Consider the following 24898-nt stretch of genomic DNA (forward strand, 5'->3'; position numbering starts at 1 on the left):
AGGTCGTCATCTTGCCAAGAGTTGTCTTCCGTCGGTCCTAAAGATAACGGAACCGGCAGAAGTCAGACGTATCCCAGATCTCATGCTGACGAAACGGTGGCCGAGTACAACCGGCGAAAGTACACGGAATATCCATGGGAAGGACCCCGCGAAATCGACCCTGACATGTTCTTTCAGCTGAACACAGTCGACAGCCAAGAAGAACTTCAGGAGTTCTTGTTGCTAGAGAGCCAGTGCATGGACACGGGCGACCAACCGTTCGGGTTGCACGTGGCGTTTATAGAAGATCCCAAAAAATGACATTCCCTCACATTTTTAAGATAGGCCAACGTCGACGATTCGGTTTGTAATTATTGTTTTCTGTTTTTGTTTTTGTGAAGTATGATTTGTTGTGTTGATAACTGTGCTATAATGTGTATTGTGTATGTATGTAACATATAATTTATTAAAAATAAAACGGATTTATATTTATTTATAATATTATGTACAATGTACAAAGTAAACTGCATGAACAAACTATTGTGTTTGTGTGTCTGTTATGAATGATATTTTGGCACTAAATCTGCGATAAAGAATCCAAATATATTTTTTGTCCCATTCAACTATGTCTGTACAGATTCTATTATCTATTTATTGAAATTTTAAAAATACATATTATGAGTTGTTAGATTTATAATGCTATTTTTAAAATCAGCTTACCTATTATAATCAACTTAACTCCGTGTTTTATTGTTGTTTTTATTTAATATAAAATGTTTTAATTAATATTATTTTTTTGGTTTGTTTGCGAGTGTTTGCTTGTATGTATTTTTTTACCTAATACTCTAAATTTTAATCAACATTAGGGAAAGGCGTGTTAACAAAAACAAAGAGGACCACGGAAAACCTAGGGAATTTATTTCAGGTCTTTCAAAAATATTTATAAAAAAAAATTATTTTTCGTATACCATATGAGTTTACATTAAATAGCATATTTTTAAATAATTTATTAAAGCCTATTTTTTGCTGTATTTAATAAATTTCATATAAAGAATGAAACCCTGTACCAAAAAATATTGCGATGTAATATTTTTGTCTATCTGCTACCATAAGTTTAAGTTTTTTAACCACTACCTACATTTTATATGCAGAAAATGAGAGTAAATAGATAGATGGAAATAATTCAGCTTTTTTTAACGATTAATTTGTTTATAATTATCCATATTTTAAATGTTCCATACTCCTTTGTCGTTCTTTTGGGCCATTTATCCTTATGCAGTGGATAGGCTTTGGTTAAATGATAAATATTATAATATATTGTTCTGCCCACTTACTTAAAATTACCCCATAATGCCCCAAATTGGCCCGTTTGAAGGTATTAAAAAAAATATTAGATATTGTAATATTAATAAGGTAGGTGTAACAACTAATTAAATTTTTGAACGTTAATACGTAGACATAAACGTGATTATTTAGAAAGCTGATATAATTGAGACGCTTATTAGAGCAATGGCTCTATTTCAAATTTTGGTTTTTTCAGGAGACACAAAAACTATTTTTTTAAGCACATTTTTTTTAACGGAAACTTTATAATTTTGCCTAGGTTATTACTATTTAATGGGTTGATTTACAAAATATTAATTTTTAATTTATTCTAAAGAATTTTTAAAAAGCCTCCTAAAAAAAATTTTAATTGGGCTCTTGTTCTAATAAGCGTCTTAATTTTCCATTTATTCCTAATTAAAGAGGGGAATCAAAAAAGTCTTTAAGTGCCATTTTTTCCAAAAGTTATTTTTTCAGCCAAAAAGAATGTATGTTTCGACGCCAATGTAACGCAATAAGGCAAACAATTTCTCGTCGATTGATACTTACAGCCTTTTTTGATTCCGCTCTTCAATTGTTGTTTAACCTTTGTAATCCTTGACTTATAAATTCCAATTATATATATTATCATATATCAACGTTTTATTACATAATGTAACTGAATCGCTATAGTGTAGATCATAAATGATTAAGAAATTATTTTACTATTAAGAATATATTGAAATAATTTTAATAGGCAATATCATTTAATCTCACGTATGTTTATCCCGAAATTTTTAAAACTACAAAAGTAATATGAAACTGGAGCTCCAATAATTATTATTAATGAAAAAAATACTAAAAATAATATTAATAAAAATAATATTTTACTCATCGTAGGACCAATAAATTTTTTGAAATGATTTAGCTATAAATGATACAGTTGATTTCAATTACAAGTATAGTATACACATTATATAACAAAGGTAGGTAAAATGCAAATATTTTAGCATCTAGCAATTAAATAATTTGACGTAGGTAACCTAACAATATTATCAAAACATCAAATATGTATTTTATTTACTTTACCTATGTTTTAAAATGTTTAAATATTTATTACAGCATTTCAAAGTGCGCCGAGCTTTGTTCAAGAATTAAAAGACGAACGTGCAGTAGAAAATGATACTGTACAGTTTGAAGCTCAATTTTCAGGAAATCCCATTCCATGTAAATATGACACATAACCTTTTAACAACTGAAAACTACAAGTTCAAATACATTTATTTATAGTGGTCATTTGGTACAAGGACGATAAGATTATTCGAAATTCGTCCAACGTTCAAGTAAAGATCACTGATACTAAAACTACGATAATCATTCGGAAGGTGACAAAAGAAGACGAAGGTACATACACGTGCAAAGCAAACAGCAATTTGGGTGAAGCCAAGACAAGAGCTAAGCTTCATGTTAAAAGTAATTTATTCGGTCATTATTGGTATTGTAGTTTTGGAAGTTACATTTAAAAATGATTTTTTCAGAACTCGGCGATGATCAATTTACGGCCACGGAGGAAGAGCTAGAAGAAAAAGTTGAGGAAGTTAAAAAGGTTAAAAAAATTACAAAGAAAAAGAAGAAGCCCAAGAAGGAGACTGAGTAAGTGTTATTCTTGAAAATAGGTTAATCGAATTGAAAATATACTCCTTGTTTGTTGTCTCCAAGTAGATCATTCGACGATATCGAATGGAAAGAAACGGTTCCTTTGTCTACTCCAGTCGAAGAGGTAATTCGTCGAATATCCAAAATAGTCAACTATACAAGTATAATAAGAAACAAAAATGTTAATTTTGTTCAGGCCAAAGCTACTCCAACGTTGTCCACACAACATCCGGTATTAGTATCGGCGGTTGCCACTTGCAAACATGTCGGCGATGACATAGTCGACGACACTCCGATCGGGCCAGAAGTGGCAGATCTAATCTTTGATGGCCGCGAACCATTGTCAACGTCAGAAACGGTGTCAGATGAAACGGTCAGGGAGATACGCGGACCTGATTATAAACAAGCAAAACCTACCGAAGAACCGGCTTTATTCACAGCGCTGAAAAAGCAGACGCCTACCATCACCCGTGAAGTGGACGACGTACTTAACCAAATCGACCTAGTGGAATTCGGACCAGCTGAATGGCCACTACGAGAGTTGGCCACAATCAGTGTGCTTACACGCCACGGGATCTCCATAGAAGAGGTACCTGTTGGTTGGGGTATCGGATTGAATGTATCCGTATTTCATAGATATTAGAGTATATTAAAAAAAGAAAATAGTGGTATGCCAATTGTAGGTAAAATAAAAGAACAGAAATGTAATGTTTTTCATAGAGAAGAGAAAAATGAGGTAAAGACTTATAGTTGTGTTGAGTGAATAAAAAAAATAACAAACTGAGGTTTGTGGAGACAGCTGATTTGGTTAGTTGACCCAATTTGTATAGAATAAGGCAGTGACGAAGAAATTTCAATATTTTTTTTGTACCCATGTTATACATAAAAAACTTTACCTATAACAGTGTAACTTATCTAAACCAGGTGATTGTAGAACATTCTTCGGGTAAATTCCCAGCTCTGAGGACTGCGCCAGCCCAGTCGGCGATGGTACATTTGATCGAACGCGAAGGGTACACTGAATTGGTGACGGACGTGTTCACTAAAGAATCAACAATACCGGAAACCGTCAACGAAGTGTTCAAGGCATTCATGAAAATGATCGAGTTGAAACACAGCACTATGGAGGAAATCATCACGTACCTGATGCCAGAAGATTTCCAAACCAGTACTTGGGACATGGACCACGCGTCTCAAATTACCACAGATGATACAATTACCGAGACAATTGACACAAGTGAATCAACTGATGTTCAAATACATGGTAAGCACGGTTCTGGCCAATACTTATTATTCGTAATAAACAGACGTTATGTGATACCACAAACGACAATAATGTAGTATTTTGTGTTATCACAACATAATTATTAAATTATGTTTGTACAAAATATTATTATACTTGTAGCACTAATTCTAGTTTTTCATTACGAAAATAATAAAATATATAATAAAATAATAAAAATTGAAATAGTAGAAATTGTTGTGTAACAAATGTCTGTCGTTCATAAAATTGAATGCTGGTCATACAATTAGTTAAAATTAACTACGATTATTATGTTATATTAATGATTGGTTTTCAGAATTTAAAAAACGATATTCTAAAAAATTAATAAGAACCACTGAAGAATCGCTTTCAATCGGTATGTATTCTGTAACTTATTTATACAATTTTAACAGCGCGCTTTCTTTCATAAACTTTATCAAAATCAAATGTATTATCTATTGCATATTTATGTTCATAATTGCTTCAATATAGCTTGATATACTATTTAACCAGCTCAAAAAAAGCTTTTGTCTATTAAGCTTATTTTATTTATAACTATGGTAAGTTCAATACTTTTAAACTTCAGTAAGCTAACATGTTTTATTTTCCTTCTTATTATAACTAGTTTTACGTAAATATACCTATCAAAATATAATTTAAAAACCATTTATATTGCATGATAAATATCATCTGGTGTACCCACACCGTTTTTGTGTGAATATGTTCAATAAATGACCTAAAAAATTAAATTTTAAGTTATTTGTTCATAATATCATATTAAAATATTAACATTTCCACTCAAAAAACTCTTCATAATACAGATTAAATACTAATTTAAGCTGATTATATAAAAATAACCAATAAGCTAGTTTATGCGTTATTCATTTAAATTCGGAACTAGCTTTTTAGTCTTATATTATTTAGTAACAATTTGTTGTAAAGACTTATATAAAACAATTTTTATTATTGTAAATAGTATTCTAAAAACGTACTTTTTATATAAGTAGTGTTTAGTAAATGTATATTTATATACATTTGCTTAATTATAATTGCGTATAATTATTATATATATATATATATATATATATATATATTTATAAACTATTAAACATATCAAGTTATAATATAAAAAAAATGTATGTATTCATTACCAGCTATTAGTTAGTGAGTAGAGTATAATATAAATTATTTAAAAAAAACATTTATTGAGTATTAAATAAATAGTCACACACATTTAAAGGGGTACATCAGATATATAAATAATATACCAACAACTTTTTTCGAATGTTTTAAGTTAAATATAATATGGTTTATAAATAATAATACTCAATACTTTTGTAATAGTCACTTACATTTTCCTCTTCTTAAACTATGCTTCTTCGACTTTCTTCAACTCTATCTGTAACTGTCAGCATTGCTTTATAGTGGATTCTAAAAAGCACTATAAATAAGTTATTTAATTTATCCGCAGAATATGGCATAAAACCGAAATCTTCAGAGGAGAACAACCTAATTATAACAGACGTAACTGATGATATTCGTGACAATGATTTGAGCACGATAGAAAATGAGAAAAAAACAGTAACTAAAGAAGATTTAGAAGAAATTAAGGCTACAAAAACAACTAAAAAAAATAAAGGACATCTAAAAGACAAAAACCGAACCAAAAAGGACAATGAAAAAGAATTAGAAGAAGAAATCATAACTGAAGAAGTTAGAAAAAAGAGAAAATTAGTTCTAAGTTCTACAGTCAGTGAGGATAATATTCCTGATGAAGTTGTGGAAGAACTATGTATTCAAAAGCTTCCTATAATTTATCCTAATGTCGTTCAAACTCCAAGTGCTATAGACGAAGTGATTCCACAACAAGAAGTTATACTGACAAACAGCATTCAACATAAAAGCAATAAAGCTAAAGTAAGCGTAATTCCTTATAACGCAGCGGAAAGTATATTAACCGAAGTAGAACAAAAGGAAGAACACCGAAGAGAAACGAGCAATAAAAAAACATTTAAAGCTAAAACCGTCTTAGAATTAAATGAAAGTATAACAACAGACTATCCTGATACCCAATCACCAGTAGAAAATATTACTAAAAGTTCAAAAATTACACCATGCCAAGCCCTTGTGGATATAGTTCCAAATGAAGGAATTGAAACAAATGAAGTTATTCCTGATCAAATGTTAAAAGAAGATATACAGAAAGCTGAAAATAAAAATAAGGAAGCTACACTTAGGTTTATACCCCATACACCAAAAAACATTTCAGAAATGATACCATCTACAAAAGAAGGTGAATTGAAACCAAATCACACACCAGAAACTAAAACTGCTAAGGCGGAAATCATTGAGTTTAAAAGTTTAAATGTAACAGAAGTAAATGTAGGTCAAACCGAAACTATTTTACAAGACATATTACAACCACTAACTGAACAACCTACAATTGAACATCCTTTAAATGAACAAATTACAGTTAGTGAATTTTATTCACAAGTAAAACCAGAAAATTATTATCCAGAAATAATAGTACCAACAGAAGTAGCAGAAAAACAAATAGTTTCAACAAGTAATATTCTAACTACATATCAAATAGAAGCTTCCGAAAAAGAAGACAATTTTAAGCTTCGTGAAATACCCGATGGATACAGTGCAAACATCGCAATAGTACCAGAAAAAAGCATTCAAGTATATACAACTGATGCACAAGAAAGTGAACAAAACTTGCCAGAACAATGGGTTCCGGATCAATCAAAAGCAACATCTGACATAATTTTATTATCTAGTCTGGTTGTAAACGTAACTGAGCAACAAGATAACGAGGAATCATTTTTATCAAGTATTCCAGATATACGCAGAGCCAATCTTAAATTAGATGATGCTAAAGCAGTTTGTACACATTCTATGATAAATATAAATGAGGCAGAAAGTGATTTAGTAGCACAGTCATTGCCTGAAACAAAACAAGTAAGTAGTTTTATTCAAGGATTAGAGGTTCCAGATGTAATAGAAGTTGTCGCAAATGAATCGGAAACTGTGTTTACACCAATAGCGACACAAAAAGTTCTCCCTGAAACGAGTTTCAGTGAAAATCAATCCTATATAGTAAGTGAAACCACAACCAATGATTTCCCCGCAGATTTGGTATTAACTTTAAGGTACAAAACTGACGAAGCAATATCATCTATTGAGGAAGTAGAGGCAAAACAGATAACACAAATAGATGTACAGGAAACCAATGTACCGATTGAAGAATCGGCGAAACCAACATCAATAATACCGGAAACTAATTTCGCATCTAGCTTAAGTGTTACGGTTGAAGAAGCCATCATCGCAGAACAAGAAGAATCGTTAAAACTAAAGAAACACCCATATTCACACAAATCCAAGGCTGTGCCAACGCACGCTTTGAAATCCGTTACCATTGAAGAGAATACTCCACAAAATACAGTGGATTCGTTTGATAACGCAGAAGAAATTATACAAATAACTGAAAATGCCAACTCGGATATTGTCCACGAACATTCACTTGTTGTAGATGAAATATCCACATTTGATTCAGAATCCATTTTTTCACCAGACAGTGTTCCTAAAAATGTGCAAGCGCAACCTTCATTTATCGGTCTTGATACTGCCGAAACCTTAGAGGTGATTCCTAATGACACAATGGTTACTTTAACAATGGATAACATCCATAACGACAAAGCTAAAATTGGCCATGTACCATTTGAAACTTGTGTATCCGAGATAACTAATGTAAACGAATCAGAAGAAATTTTAAAGGAAAATGAAAACCAACAACGAAAAAAAGCAAAAACAATATTAGAAGAAAGTGTCGGTGTAAACGTTACCGAGCAATCAGTTTTAGAAAGTGAATTATCTACAGCTGAAATGAAACCACCACATCCAAGTAGTGCTACCACAGAAATAGTTTGCATGGAAGTACCAGATCAATCAGTAATAGTCACCGGAGATTTTACCTTAAATTTTACTGAGCGTGAAATTCCGAAATTGCAAGCTCATCGCGAACAAAGCACTTTAGAAGGTGTCGCGCTTTATGAAACCACGGTAATTGAAAAAGAGGGAAATGTAGAAACCAGTAAAGTGCCAATGACGTACTCTGCTGGAACAACAATAGTCTTAGAAGAAGCTCTAGAAATATCTCAAGTTGTGGCGGATAACAGAGAAGAAAGTATATCACATGTAGAGATACCGGTTGGAGAAAAGGCACAATTTAATGTTTCGCCGTTTAATACTGCTGAAAACCATGAAATGTTAATATGTGATAGTGTGGGTACCGTAACAGAAGGCGCTCCTACTAACGCGATTGCTCAAACAAAATATTATGAGCAACATGGTCTTGTTGAAAGTATTATAGTACCCGCGGATTCTGAAGACACCTTAAAACATTTTATAATGCCAGATAAAAAGAACGCCGATACTTTACAAACAGACTTAGATATTCCCTTAAGCGTACTAGAAATTTTAACACAAGAAAAAGAAAATGTTTTTGAATCAGAAGATCTTCAGAAACATGTTCTAGACAATCAAGAAGTAATTTTAGAAGAAAGTCACACAACTACGGAAACAACGGTGTGTAGTTCTACTGATGAATTTGTTAATGTGGAACCACAACTTTTAAATGCAACTAAAACCCAGAAACCATATTCTGCTATAGAGGAATTTGAAACGGCTGTTTTGGAACATGAGGGCAATTGGTTACCTGAAGACACTTTACCAGAAAGACATGCAGACTGCAAGTTTGAGAACGCAAATAGTGTAATTAAAACAGAACAATATAATCTAGAATCAGAGGATGTTTTATATTTAAATAATGAGCCGGCATCTGAAAACGCCTCTATGACAGTAGAGATTTATAATACCGCACTTAACACTACTGAAATAGAAGCTCCTGAAAAAGAAGATTCGTATAAGCCTAAAAAATTACCCGATGGATACAGTGCAAACATCGCAATAGTACCAGAAAAAAGCATTCAAGTATATACAACTGATGCACAAGAAAGTGAACAAAACTTGCCAGAACAATGGGTTCCGGATCAATCAAAAGCAACATCTGACATAATTTTATTATCTAGTCTGGTTGTAAACGTAACTGAGCAACAAGATAACGAGGAATCATTTTTATCAAGTATTCCAGATATACGCAGAGCCAATCTTAAATTAGATGATGCTAAAGCAGTTTGTACACATTCTATGATAAATATAAATGAGGCAGAAAGTGATTTAGTAGCACAGTCATTGCCTGAAACAAAACAAGTAAGTAGTTTTATTCAAGGATTAGAGGTTCCAGATGTAATAGAAGTTGTCGCAAATGAATCGGAAACTGTGTTTACACCAATAGCGACACAAAAAGTTCTCCCTGAAACGAGTTTCAGTGAAAATCAATCCTATATAGTAAGTGAAACCACAACCAATGATTTCCCCGCAGATTTGGTATTAACTTTAAGGTACAAAACTGACGAAGCAATATCATCTATTGAGGAAGTAGAGGCAAAACAGATAACACAAATAGATGTACAGGAAACCAATGTACCGATTGAAGAATCGGCGAAACCAACATCAATAATACCGGAAACTAATTTCGCATCTAGCTTAAGTGTTACGGTTGAAGAAGCCATCATCGCAGAACAAGAAGAATCGTTAAAACTAAAGAAACACCCATATTCACACAAATCCAAGGCTGTGCCAACGCACGCTTTGAAATCCGTTACCATTGAAGAGAATACTCCACAAAATACAGTGGATTCGTTTGATAACGCAGAAGAAATTATACAAATAACTGAAAATGCCAACTCGGATATTGTCCACGAACATTCACTTGTTGTAGATGAAATATCCACATTTGATTCAGAATCCATTTTTTCACCAGACAGTGTTCCTAAAAATGTGCAAGCGCAACCTTCATTTATCGGTCTTGATACTGCCGAAACCTTAGAGGTGATTCCTAATGACACAATGGTTACTTTAACAATGGATAACATCCATAACGACAAAGCTAAAATTGGCCATGTACCATTTGAAACTTGTGTATCCGAGATAACTAATGTAAACGAATCAGAAGAAATTTTAAAGGAAAATGAAAACCAACAACGAAAAAAAGCAAAAACAATATTAGAAGAAAGTGTCGGTGTAAACGTTACCGAGCAATCAGTTTTAGAAAGTGAATTATCTACAGCTGAAATGAAACCACCACATCCAAGTAGTGCTACCACAGAAATAGTTTGCATGGAAGTACCAGATCAATCAGTAATAGTCACCGGAGATTTTACCTTAAATTTTACTGAGCGTGAAATTCCGAAATTGCAAGCTCATCGCGAACAAAGCACTTTAGAAGGTGTCGCGCTTTATGAAACCACGGTAATTGAAAAAGAGGGAAATGTAGAAACCAGTAAAGTGCCAATGACGTACTCTGCTGGAACAACAATAGTCTTAGAAGAAGCTCTAGAAATATCTCAAGTTGTGGCGGATAACAGAGAAGAAAGTATATCACATGTAGAGATACCGGTTGGAGAAAAGGCACAATTTAATGTTTCGCCGTTTAATACTGCTGAAAACCATGAAATGTTAATATGTGATAGTGTGGGTACCGTAACAGAAGGCGCTCCTACTAACGCGATTGCTCAAACAAAATATTATGAGCAACATGGTCTTGTTGAAAGTATTATAGTACCCGCGGATTCTGAAGACACCTTAAAACATTTTATAATGCCAGATAAAAAGAACGCCGATACTTTACAAACAGACTTAGATATTCCCTTAAGCGTACTAGAAATTTTAACACAAGAAAAAGAAAATGTTTTTGAATCAGAAGATCTTCAGAAACATGTTCTAGACAATCAAGAAGTAATTTTAGAAGAAAGTCACACAACTACGGAAACAACGGTGTGTAGTTCTACTGATGAATTTGTTAATGTGGAACCACAACTTTTAAATGCAACTAAAACCCAGAAGCCATATTCTGCTGTAGAAAATTTCGAAACAGCTGTGTTAGAACTGGAAAGTGATTTAGCTAAAGTTGACCTGATTCCGGACAGGCGGGCTGAAATTGGGTTTGAGAAAAATTTAAGTATTGGTGTTTTAGAACAGTTACCTTTAGATAACAATGATGATTTTTTCGTTCAGAAAAATTATTTAGAAAAGAGTATAACGTTATCAATTTCTGGAATAGACGTGGCTGAAACTTCGGAAACATTACCTCAAAGTCCTATTGAAGAACTTGAAATTAATATTGTAAATCCAAAATTGGCTCATTCTACTCAAGATAATGAAGTTCATGGACTGGTATCATCAGAAGTTATTCTTCAAGACTCGGAAACGATTTTAGAAAATTATCTTGAATTTAACAGCAAAATAGCTGATGTCTCTTTTGAAGACAGTGCTAAGACTTGTGTTATTACAGAAGTTTCTTCCAACGAAAAAGAAATTCCACTGGCCAAACAACTGAATCCATCTCAATATAATGCTGTTCAAGAGATATTAAGTTACGAAGGATTACAAGTCGACGAAGCAATTAGCCATTTATGTGAAGATCAATTATCTCCTTTCAAATATACATCACAAAGCATTAAACCCACTTTTGAACCCAATAAATCATTAGAAGTATCTGAGATTAACCCATCAGAATCAGAAGATATTTTAATGCAAAAGCCGAAACAACCCATCAAACACGCTACTCCTATTTTTGAAGAAAATACTAGTATTACTATAAACTCTACTGTGGCAAATGAAAAGGAAAACAGCTTCATTAATGATACTTTGCATTCTAATATTGCAATTGAAAACCCCAATCTAGGTGATTTAAAAGTACCAGAACAATTAGAAAGAACAACATTTGATAGCGTTAATTTCATTGATATCCCGCTTGTAAACCAAGATTTTGCAAAACCACACTATTCACTGTTAGATAGCATCTATACGACTGAAGTTAATATACATGATAAAGAATCTCAGTTTATACCTAATCCAAAAGAAACTAAAAACATAACAACTTTTGAGTACCTTACAGAAAAATCATTAGATGTATCAGAAGTATTACCAAATGAAGCAGAATGTACTTTAATTCAAAGTGGTATGCCCCAACCATCTATTGCCTTACGCGAAATTTCAGAAACACAAAGAGTCGCAACAGCTACAGAAATTATTCCTCAACATATTGCTGAAGAATATAATGAAAAACCCCACCCAACCTCTTTTAACTTATTACCAAACTCAGTGGAAACTGAAAGTGTTGTAATTACAGAAACAGTTTGTAATGAATCTGAAAAATTATTCGATACCGTTAAGAATGACATAAGGACTTGTGATTTTGTAATTACGTCTGATCAAAATATTGAAGTAATAGAAGTAACGCCTGAAGAATCTGAAGAAGCATTAGTTAAAACTGAGTTACTTAAAGCTTATAAAGCTAATCTTCTATACGATGAAAATCAAACTCTAATAGTTGAAGAAGTAGAAGCATCGCACGATACAATTCCTTTTTCAGAAACACAATTTAAGTTTAAAAATGCCTCTCAACAATTAGAGCCACTTTTAGAAATGACAGTATCAGAAATTAGACCAGAAGAAAGTGAAGTTAATTATGATGTGCAGTTAATGCCAGCACCAAGAAAAGTTACTCAGGTTTTGCCCGAAAACGAAAGTTTAAACATCATATCTACGGTTGTAACTGAAAAAGAAATGATACTAAATGAAACTAAAAGAGATATTTGTCAAAACGCACAAGAGATAACAGTGTATAACATAAAATCTGTAACCCAAAACCAAGAAAACGATATCCAAACCGCCACAGGTGAATTTATTGAACTTAAACCTAATGAATTATACTTAAAATCATCTTTTATCCCGCTCGATTCTATTGGACATACAGAAGTAAATCCACTAGAAAAAGAATCGACATTGCATATTCAATCGAGAGATAAAAAAGAATCCGTTACTATCCAATTGGAAACAATTAATTTACCACAAGTATCTGAAATCATAATGGGTGATAAGGAATCACATTATGTTCCTTTGCCACTTATAAATACTAAACACGCCTCAGCCGATATTTCCGACAGTCAATATGTTAGCAATATTTTGGAGGTTAAACCTAACGAGTCTTTAATGGAAATAAAGCCAATGGTGTCAGACTCTTGTTTGGCAGTTCCTAAACAAGAATTATTACATGAAGTTACAGTAACTAAATATTTAACTGTAGAAAAAGAAGAAATATTTGAAGGTGAGTTTAGTCCAAATTTATCTTCTGTCAATGTTAATGTAGAGAGGGAAAAGGAAACAAAAACTATAACTGAAGTTATAACTGAAGAAGTAGTAGATGAATTTAATAAAAAAGATTTGCCCGATATTAAAAATGCTATTGCAGATGTTACTTCTGGACAACAAGTTGCAGAAAAAACAGAAATTTTACCTAACACAGCTATTGGACAATTGAACGATTCAAAACCTAAATCATTTGCAATTAAACCTGTACAAAATACACAGGAAAGTATTCAGACGACTATAACTATTCCCCAAGATACAGAAAAGACACTTTTTTCATATCCAAAACCGGAAGAATATACGGCTAATATTGGAATAATTCAATCTAAAAGTATCAACGTCACAGAAATAGTGGGTGAAGACAAGGAGGGCAAATTAATATCTTCTGAAAAGCTAAAACCACAAATAGCTGAAAAAGATATTTTACTAAATGAGGCAGCAGAAACAACGAGTGTTATAACTAATATGGACGTAATGGAATTGATCGAAGAACATCCTAAACAAGTTTCGGTTAATATTGAACATGAACCACATACAAATATTACTCAATTTGAAACAACTATTCATGAAAGTGAAATACGTATGGCACCTTATGATATTACTAGTAAAACGGCAGATATAACAATGATTCCAAACAAAAGTTTAATAATTACTGAGGTGATTTCTGATTGCAAAGATGATGAACTACTTTTACAACACAAAGAAGCCAAAAAACAAGCTAGATCTTGTATTACTCAACTTCATGAAGTTCCACAAGTATCTGAAATAATTTCATCGAATACAACAAGTGATGCACATCTGGTAAAGTGGGAAACAAAACATGCTAAAATAATGCAACCAAATTTAAACGACACTATAGTATCTTCAGAAGTCAATATATTAGAAAAAGAAACGGACTTTATTGGAAAGCCTGAGTTTGATGTCCATACAGCAGATATTCAATTTAAGGAAGATACATCTCTAAACGTGACTGAAATTATATTAAATGAATCTGAACAGCCATTAGAACTACTTAAACCAATGGAGAGGCGAGCATCATTATTACCAGCATTATTTGATGTTGTTTCTGTGACGGAAAATTATCCTATAGATAAAGAAACCTACTTTGATTCAACTCAAAACCCGAAAAGCCAAACCGTTAATGTTACTCACATAGATAATATTAACTTGTCGGTATCAGAAACGAAAACAGAAGAAACAGAGATAGAATTTACAACTTCTGCGCCAAATACTGAAGTAGCTACTATCCCAGATATAACCACACGACCAGTTGCTAATATTACTGAAATAATAACGTTGACAGAAGTAAAAAATATGCCTTCTGTAAATGTAACAGAAAACGCTACAGCTAACGAAATTCAGTTAATGTTTGAAGGAATTGTTCAAACAGAACCTAATATAGCTGAATCAGAAGGTATTTTAAAAAATACAAAAACAACCGAACAAAAGGCCAATATTATAGCCAATATTTTAGAAAATATAATTAACACTGAACAAATTGTATCAGAAAAGGAGGGAACACTTAATGATATAAGACTTCCAGATGAAAAACAGGCCAGCATTACAATAGATGATACTTATTCAAGTGTTATCGTTACCAAAGTAACAGCCGATGAAAACGAATATGACTTTACAACAATTCCAATTAGAAAATTGTCAAATGCAAAGTTACAAATAGAAAAAGCAGAAGCTATTATTAATTTAGAAACAACCACGACAGAATCATTAAACAAGTTCGAAATATTGCCTCCAAAAGATGAAACCGCTATAATCAACATTGAAGACGCTCGATCAGGTATTTTAATTTCTAAAATAAATTCCGAAGATAAAGAGACTGATTTGATAATACGACAAGATAAGCCTACAAAAGCTACAATTCAGATTGATAACTTGGAAGTTATTACTAAAGATGAACATATAACGTCAGAAAAAGAAGACTTATTACTAATAAAACAACAACCAGATACACTCAACGCATCAATTTCATTTGAAACTACAAAAAATACTGTAGATATACTTGATGTAACATGTATTGATACAGAAGACGATTTATCAGTTGAACCATTAAGAAGAGCATCAATGGCAGCAATATCGACTGAGGAATTTAAGCATTTGGAGACATCAGAAGAACTACCATTAACTAATGCATATGATCTTGAAATGCCTACAAAAATTAAAGAACAAACCGCCAAAGTAGATTTCTACGAGCTCAAACAGATAATGGTTGAAGAAGCTATAACTAATGAAACTGAAACCGTTTTAAATGAAGAAAAACCATTATCACAAAACATTCAACGTCACCTTATACCAGTTGAACAAAATGAAATAGTAGCAGAGATACAACCAATTAACTTTGAAGACGACAAATCCATTTTAGAAGAAGCCAAGATAATTATACCCACAAACCAACAATGGCTCAATGTTCGTGACGATAAAGTTCTTGAGACAACAAAAGAATTTAAGTCCGTAAAAACAGTGACAAAACAAGCAACTATAACGGATACTTCCTCAGGTAAAAGTCAGAAAACGTAATTTATAAAAGGTTGAAAAAAAAATAGGAAACGATAAAAACAAAACGAAAAAACAAATATTAAATAGTGGTAAAAAAAATTATCCTAATTAGAAATATTTGTAGATTATTAATGACTTATTTAATAAATCGTGCAAAATTCTCTATATTAGGAGGCATAAAACAAGATATGCAGTACACATAATATTAACAAAAACACAAAACTACACATAGGCGGTATCTTAAAAGCAATATAAATTTATTGAGTATCAAATAAACAAAGATAACTAACACTGCACAATAAGCTAATACACCTACAAAAGTTAAAAAAAAAATCCAAAACACAAAATTAAAAGTAGTAAAAACATCATTAACAATAGCTGGTAAAGAATACCTAACACAAATATATAAAATAAACAGTACAGCATAACACACAATTTTCTTTGACAAAATTACAGATCTCACATGGCCAGCAGAGCAGAGCGTACAGAAAACATCTCCATCCATCACAGACACACAAAAAACACAAAACACAAAAAACCTTGAAGCCCATTCTGTTAGTGAAGGGGGTAAAAAAAAGGTGACCAAAAAGAAGACTATTAAGAAAGTAGTTGACGGTAAAGAGGAGGTTGAAGTTGTTGAATCGAAACCCGAAATATCCGAAATAACCGATGAAGAAGTAGGTCATTTGCCTGATTCTAAATTAGTCAAACCCGAGGAGGCTACCATTATTCCCGAGGAAACAACTTCTGTAGATATACAAACCACTACAGTCATTGAAGGGGGTAAGAAAAAGGTGACCAAAAAGAAGACCATTAAGAAAGTGGTTGACGGTAAAGAGGAGGTTGAAGTTGTGAATCGAAACCCGAAATATCCGAAATAACCGATGAAGAAGTAGGTCTTTTGCCCGATTCTAAATTAGTCAAACCCGAGGAGGCTACCATTATTCCCGAGGAAACAACTTCTGTAGATATACAAACCACTACAGTCATTGAAGGGGGTAAGAAAAAGGTGACCAAAAAGAAGACCATTAAGAAAGTGGTTGACGGTAAAGAGGAGGTTGAAGTTGTTGAATCGAAACCCGAAATATCCGAAATAACCGATGAAGAAGTAGGTCTTTTGCCCGATTCTAAATTAGTCAAACCCGAGGAGGCTACCATTATTCCCGAGGAAACAACTTCTGTAGATATACAAACCACTACAGTTATTGAAGGGGGTAAGAAAAAGGTGACCAAAAAGAAGACCATTAAGAAAGTGGTTGACGGTAAAGAGGAGGTTGAAGTTGTTGAATCGAAACCCGAAATATCCGAAATAACCGATGAAGAAGTAGGTCTTTTGCCCGATTCTAAATTAGTCAAACCCGAGGAGGCTACCATTATTCCCGAGGAAACAACTTCTGTAGATATACAAACCACTACAGTCATTGAAGGGGGTAAGAAAAAGGTGACCAAAAAGAAGACCATTAAGAAAGTGGTTGACGGTAAAGAGGAGGTTGAAGTTGTTGAATCGAAACCCGAAATATCCGAAATAACCGATGAAGAAGTAGGTCTTTTGCCCGATTCTAAATTAGTCAAACCCGAGGAGGCTACCATTATTCCCGAGGAAACAACTTCTGTAGATATACAAACCACTACAGTCATTGAAGGGGGTAAGAAAAAGGTGACCAAAAAGAAGACCATTAAGAAAGTGGTTGACGGTAAAGAGGAGGTTGAAGTTGTTGAATCGAAACCCGAAATATCCGAAATAACCGATGAAGAAGTAGGTCTTTTGCCCGATTCTAAATTAGTCAAACCCGAGGAGGCTACCATTATTCCCGAGGAAACAACTTCTGTAGATATACAAACCACTACAGTCATTGAAGGGGGTAAGAAAAAGGTGACCAAAAAGAAGACCATTAAGAAAGTGGTTGACGGTAAAGAGGAGGTTGAAGTTGTTGAATCGAAACCCGAAATATCCGAAATAACCGATGAAGAAGTAGGTCTTTTGCCCGATTCTAAATTAGTCAAACCCGAGGAGGCTACCATTATTCCCGAGGAAACAACTTCTGTAGATATACAAACCACTACAGTTATTGAAGGGGGTAAGAAAAAGGTGACCAAAAAGAAGACCATTAAGAAAGTGGTTGACGGTAAAGAGGAGGTTGAAGTTGTTGAATCGAAACCCGAAATATCCGAAATAACCGATGAAGAAGTAGGTCTTTTGCCCGATTCTAAATTAGTCAAACCCGAGGAGGCTACCATTATTCCCGAGGAAACAACTTCTGTAGATATACAAACCACTACAGTCATTGAAGGGGGTAAGAAAAAGGTGACCAAAAAGAAGACCATTAAGAAAGTGGTTGACGGTAAAGAGGAGGTTGAAGTTGTTGAATCGAAACCCGAAATATCCGAAATAACCGATGAAGAAGTAGGTCTTTTGCCCGATTCTAAATTAGTCAAACCCGAGGAGGCTACCATTATTCCCGAGGAAACAACTTCTGTAGATATACAAACCACTACAGTTATTGAAGGGGGTAAGAAAAAGGTGACCAAAAAGAAGACCATTAAGAAAGTGGTTGACGGTAAAGAGGAGGTTGAAGTTGTTGAATCGAAACCCGAAATATCCGAAATAACCGATGAAGAAGTAGGTCTTTTGCCCGATTCTAAATTAGTCAAACCCGAGGAGGCTACCATTATTCCCGAGGAAACAACTTCTGTAGATATACAAACCACTACAGTCATTGAAGGGGGTAAGAAAAAGGTGACCAAAAAGAAGACCATTAAGAAAGTGGTTGACGGTAAAGAGGAGGTTGAAGTTGTTGAATCGAAACCCGAAATATCCGAAATAACCGATGAAGAAGTAGGTCTTTTGCCCGATTCTAAATTAGTCAAACCCGAGGAGGCTACCATTATTCCCGAGGAAACAACTTCTGTAGATATACAAACCACTACAGTCATTGAAGGGGGTAAGAAAAAGGTGACCAAAAAGAAGACCATTAAGAAAGTGGTTGACGGTAAAGAGGAGGTTGAAGTTGTTGAATCGAAACCCGAAATATCCGAAATAACCGATGAAGAAGTAGGTCTTTTGCCCGATTCTAAATTAGTCAAACCCGAGGAGGCTACCATTATTCCCGAGGAAACAACTTCTGTAGATATACAAACCACTACAGTCATTGAAGGGGGTAAGAAAAAGGTGACCAAAAAGAAGACCATTAAGAAAGTGGTTGACGGTAAAGAGGAGGTTGAAGTTGTTGAATCGAAACCCGAAATATCCGAAATAACCGATGAAGAAGTAGGTCTTTTGCCCGATTCTAAATTAGTCAAACCCGAGGAGGCTACCATTATTCCCGAGGAAACAACTTCTGTAGATATACAAACCACTACAGTTATTGAAGGGGGTAAGAAAAAGGTGACCAAAAAGAAGACCATTAAGAAAGTGGTTGACGGTAAAGAGGAGGTTGAAGTTGTTGAATCGAAACCCGAAATATCCGAAATAACCGATGAAGAAGTAGGTCTTTTGCCCGATTCTAAATTAGTCAAACCCGAGGAGGCTACCATTATTCCCGAGGAAACAACTTCTGTAGATATACAAACCACTACAGTTATTGAAGGGGGTAAGAAAAAGGTGACCAAAAAGAAGACCATTAAGAAAGTGGTTGACGGTAAAGAGGAGGTTGAAGTTGTTGAATCGAAACCCGAAATATCCGAAATAACCGATGAAGAAGTAGGTCTTTTGCCCGATTCTAAATTAGTCAAACCCGAGGAGGCTACCATTATTCCCGAGGAAACAACTTCTGTAGATATACAAACCACTACAGTTATTGAAGGGGGTAAGAAAAAGGTGACCAAAAAGAAGACCATTAAGAAAGTGGTTGATGGTAAAGAGGAGGTTGAAGTTGTTGAATCGAAACCCGAAATATCCGAAATAACCGATGAAGAAGTAGGTCTTTTGCCCGATTCTAAATTAGTCAAACCCGAGGAGGCTACCATTATTCCCGAGGAAACAACTTCTGTAGATATACAAACCACTACAGTCATTGAAGGGGGTAAGAAAAAGGTGACCAAAAAGAAGACCATTAAGAAAGTGGTTGACGGTAAAGAGGAGGTTGAAGTTGTTGAATCGAAACCCGAAATATCCGAAATAACCGATGAAGAAGTAGGTCTTTTGCCCGATTCTAAATTAGTCAAACCCGAGGAGGCTACCATTATTCCCGAGGAAACAACTTCTGTAGATATACAAACCACTACAGTCATTGAAGGGGGTAAGAAAAAGGTGACCAAAAAGAAGACCATTAAGAAAGTGGTTGACGGTAAAGAGGAGGTTGAAGTTGTTGAATCGAAACCCGAAATATCCGAAATAACCGATGAAGAAGTAGGTCTTTTGCCCGATTCTAAATTAGTCAAACCCGAGGAGGCTACCATTATTCCCGAGGAAACAACTTCTGTAGATATACAAACCACTACAGTCATTGAAGGGGGTAAGAAAAAGGTGACCAAAAAGAAGACCATTAAGAAAGTGGTTGACGGTAAAGAGGAGGTTGAAGTTGTTGAATCGAAACCCGAAATATCCGAAATAACCGATGAAGAAGTAGGTCTTTTGCCCGATTCTAAATTAGTCAAACCCGAGGAGGCTACCATTATTCCCGAGGAAACAACTTCTGTAGATATACAAACCACTACAGTCATTGAAGGGGGTAAGAAAAAGGTGACCAAAAAGAAGACCATTAAGAAAGTGGTTGACGGTAAAGAGGAGGTTGAAGTTGTTGAATCGAAACCCGAAATATCCGAAATAACCGATGAAGAAGTAGGTCTTTTGCCCGATTCTAAATTAGTCAAACCCGAGGAGGCTACCATTATTCCCGAGGAAACAACTTCTGTAGATATACAAACCACTACAGTCATTGAAGGGGGTAAGAAAAAGGTGACCAAAAAGAAGACCATTAAGAAAGTGGTTGACGGTAAAGAGGAGGTTGAAGTTGTTGAATCGAAACCCGAAATATCCGAAATAACCGATGAAGAAGTAGGTCTTTTGCCCGATTCTAAATTAGTCAAACCCGAGGAGGCTACCATTATTCCCGAGGAAACAACTTCTGTAGATATACAAACCACTACAGTTATTGAAGGGGGTAAGAAAAAGGTGACCAAAAAGAAGACCATTAAGAAAGTGGTTGACGGTAAAGAGGAGGTTGAAGTTGTTGAATCGAAACCCGAAATATCCGAAATAACCGATGAAGAAGTAGGTCTTTTGCCCGATTCTAAATTAGTCAAACCCGAGGAGGCTACCATTATTCCCGAGGAAACAACTTCTGTAGATATACAAACCACTACAGTCATTGAAGGGGGTAAGAAAAAGGTGACCAAAAAGAAGACCATTAAGAAAGTGGTTGACGGTAAAGAGGAGGTTGAAGTTGTTGAATCGAAACCCGAAATATCCGAAATAACCGATGAAGAAGTAGGTCTTTTGCCCGATTCTAAATTAGCCAAACCCGAGGAGGCTACCATTATTCCCGAGGAAACAACTTCTGTAGATATACAAACCACTACAGTTATTGAAGGGGGTAAGAAAAAGGTGACCAAAAAGAAGACCATTAAGAAAGTGGTTGACGGTAAAGAGGAGGTTGAAGTTGTTGAATCGAAACCCGAAATATCCGAAATAACCGATGAAGAAGTAGGTCTTTTGCCCGATTCTAAATTAGTCAAACCCGAGGAGGCTACCATTATTCCCGAGGAAACAACTTCTGTAGATATACAAACCACTACAGTTATTGAAGGGGGTAAGAAAAAGGTGACCAAAAAGAAGACCATTAAGAAAGTGGTTGACGGTAAAGAGGAGGTTGAAGTTGTTGAATCGAAACCCGAAATATCCGAAATAACCGATGAAGAAGTAGGTCTTTTGCCCGATTCTAAATTAGTCAAACCCGAGGAGGCTACCATTATTCCCGAGGAAACAACTTCTGTAGATATACAAACCACTACAGTTATTGAAGGGGGTAAGAAAAAGGTGACCAAAAAGAAGACCATTAAGAAAGTGGTTGACGGTAAAGAGGAGGTTGAAGTTGTTGAATCGAAACCCGAAATATCCGAAATAACCGATGAAGAAGTAGGTCTTTTGCCCGATTCTAAATTAGTCAAACCCGAGGAGGCTACCATTATTCCCGAGGAAACAACTTCTGTAGATATACAAACCACTACAGTTATTGAAGGGGGTAAGAAAAAGGTGACCAAAAAGAAGACCATTAAGAAAGTGGTTGACGGTAAAGAGGAGGTTGAAGTTGTTGAATCGAAACCCGAAATATCCGAAATAACCGATGAAGAAGTAGGTCTTTTGCCCGATTCTAAATTAGTCAAACCCGAGGAGGCTACCATTATTCCCGAGGAAACAACTTCTGTAGATATACAAACCACTACAGTTATTGAAGGGGGTAAGAAAAAGGTGACCAAAAAGAAGACCATTAAGAAAGTGGTTGACGGTAAAGAGGAGGTTGAAGTTGTTGAATCGAAACCCGAAATATCCGAAATAACCGATGAAGAAGTAGGTCTTTTGCCCGATTCTAAATTAGCCAAACCCGAGGAGGCTACCATTATTCCCGAGGAAACAACTTCTGTAGATATACAAACCACTACAGTTATTGAAGGGGGTAAGAAAAAGGTGACCAAAAAGAAGACCATTAAGAAAGTGGTTGACGGTAAAGAGGAGGTTGAAGTTGTTGAATCGAAACCCGAAATATCCGAAATAACCGATGAAGAAGTAGGTCTTTTGCCCGATTCTAAATTAGCCAAACCCGAGGAGGCTACCATTATTCCCGAGGAAACAACTTCTGTAGATATACAAACCACTACAGTTATTGAAGGGGGTAAGAAAAAGGTGACCAAAAAGAAGACCATTAAGAAAGTGGTTGACGGTAAAGAGGAGGTTGAAGTTGTTGAATCGAAACCCGAAATATCCGAAATAACCGATGAAGAAGTAGGTCTTTTGCCCGATTCTAAATTAGCCAAACCCGAGGAGGCTACCATTATTCCCGAGGAAACAACTTCTGTAGATATACAAACCACTACAGTCATTGAAGGGGGTAAGAAAAAGGTGACCAAAAAGAAGACCATTAAGAAAGTGGTTGACGGTAAAGAGGAGGTTGAAGTTGTTGAATCGAAACCCGAAATATCCGAAATAACCGATGAAGAAGTAGGTCTTTTGCCCGATTCTAAATTAGTCCAACCCGAGGAGGCTACCATTATTCCCGAGGAAACAACTTCTGTAGATATACAAACCACTACAGTTATTGAAGGGGGTAAGAAAAAGGTGACCAAAAAGAAGACCATTAAGAAAGTGGTTGACGGTAAAGAGGAGGTTGAAGTTGTTGAATCGAAACCCGAAATATCCGAAATAACCGATGAAGAAGTAGGTCTTTTGCCCGATTCTAAATTAGTCAAACCCGAGGAGGCTACCATTATTCCCGAGGAAACAACTTCTGTAGATATACAAACCACTACAGTCATTGAAGGGGGTAAGAAAAAGGTGACCAAAAAGAAGACCATTAAGAAAGTGGTTGACGGTAAAGAGGAGGTTGAAGTTGTTGAATCGAAACCCGAAATATCCGAAATAACCGATGAAGAAGTAGGTCTTTTGCCCGATTCTAAATTAGTCAAACCCGAGGAGGCTACCATTATTCCCGAGGAAACAACTTCTGTAGATATACAAACCACTACAGTCATTGAAGGGGGTAAGAAAAAGGTGACCAAAAAGAAGACCATTAAGAAAGTGGTTGACGGTAAAGAGGAGGTTGAAGTTGTTGAATCGAAACCCGAAATATCCGAAATAACCGATGAAGAAGTAGGTCTTTTGCCCGATTCTAAATTAGTCAAACCCGAGGAGGCTACCATTATTCCCGAGGAAACAACTTCTGTAGATATACAAACCACTACAGTTATTGAAGGGGGTAAGAAAAAGGTGACCAAAAAGAAGACCATTAAGAAAGTGGTTGATGGTAAAGAGGAGGTTGAAGTTGTTGAATCGAAACCCGAAATATCCGAAATAACCGATGAAGAAGTAGGTCTTTTGCCCGATTCTAAATTAGTCAAACCCGAGGAGGCTACCATTATTCCCGAGGAAACAACTTCTGTAGATATACAAACCACTACAGTCATTGAAGGGGGTAAGAAAAAGGTGACCAAAAAGAAGACCATTAAGAAAGTGGTTGACGGTAAAGAGGAGGTTGAAGTTGTTGAATCGAAACCCGAAATATCCGAAATAACCGATGAAGAAGTAGGTCTTTTGCCCGATTCTAAATTAGTCAAACCCGAGGAGGCTACCATTATTCCCGAGGAAACAACTTCTGTAGATATACAAACCACTACAGTCATTGAAGGGGGTAAGAAAAAGGTGACCAAAAAGAAGACCATTAAGAAAGTGGTTGACGGTAAAGAGGAGGTTGAAGTTGTTGAATCGAAACCCGAAATATCCGAAATAACCGATGAAGAAGTAGGTCTTTTGCCCGATTCTAAATTAGTCAAACCCGAGGAGGCTACCATTATTCCCGAGGAAACAACTTCTGTAGATATACAAACCACTACAGTCATTGAAGGGGGTAAGAAAAAGGTGACCAAAAAGAAGACCATTAAGAAAGTGGTTGACGGTAAAGAGGAGGTTGAAGTTGTTGAATCGAAACCCGAAATATCCGAAATAACCGATGAAGAAGTAGGTCTTTTGCCCGATTCTAAATTAGTCAAACCCGAGGAGGCTACCATTATTCCCGAGGAAACAACTTCTGTAGATATACAAACCACTACAGTCATTGAAGGGGGTAAGAAAAAGGTGACCAAAAAGAAGACCATTAAGAAAGTGGTTGACGGTAAAGAGGAGGTTGAAGTTGTTGAATCGAAACCCGAAATATCCGAAATAACCGATGAAGAAGTAGGTCTTTTGCCCGATTCTAAATT

At 35.0% G+C, this 24898-nt stretch overlaps 1 protein-coding gene across 4 annotated transcripts in view; it reads left to right on the forward strand.

Annotated features, from left to right (window-relative positions):
- Positions 1–24898, forward strand: part of LOC126834520 (titin) — a 154842-nt gene that overhangs the window by 108549 nt on the left and 21395 nt on the right. For all 4 annotated transcript variants that reach the window (XM_050566496.1, XM_050566497.1, XM_050566498.1 and 1 more), the window contains 10 exons: positions 2404–2508; positions 2572–2754; positions 2820–2934; positions 3001–3061; positions 3134–3526; positions 3862–4201; positions 4518–4577; positions 5673–15989; positions 16445–16782; positions 19806–23957. In XM_050566496.1, the coding sequence (XP_050422453.1) occupies positions 2404–2508; positions 2572–2754; positions 2820–2934; positions 3001–3061; positions 3134–3526; positions 3862–4201; positions 4518–4577; positions 5673–15989; positions 16445–16782; positions 19806–23957 (16064 nt within the window). The remainder of the gene's footprint in view (positions 1–2403; positions 2509–2571; positions 2755–2819; positions 2935–3000; positions 3062–3133; positions 3527–3861; positions 4202–4517; positions 4578–5672; positions 15990–16444; positions 16783–19805; positions 23958–24898) is intronic.

The sequence above is a fragment of the Adelges cooleyi genome, unplaced genomic scaffold (assembly GCF_023614345.1).
Source record: "Adelges cooleyi isolate 19-005CV unplaced genomic scaffold, UGA_ACOO_1.1 ACOO_flye_CR_arks_rails_tigmint_CR_PRNA_21, whole genome shotgun sequence".
In the NCBI taxonomy this organism is placed as follows: domain Eukaryota; kingdom Metazoa; phylum Arthropoda; class Insecta; order Hemiptera; family Adelgidae; genus Adelges; species Adelges cooleyi.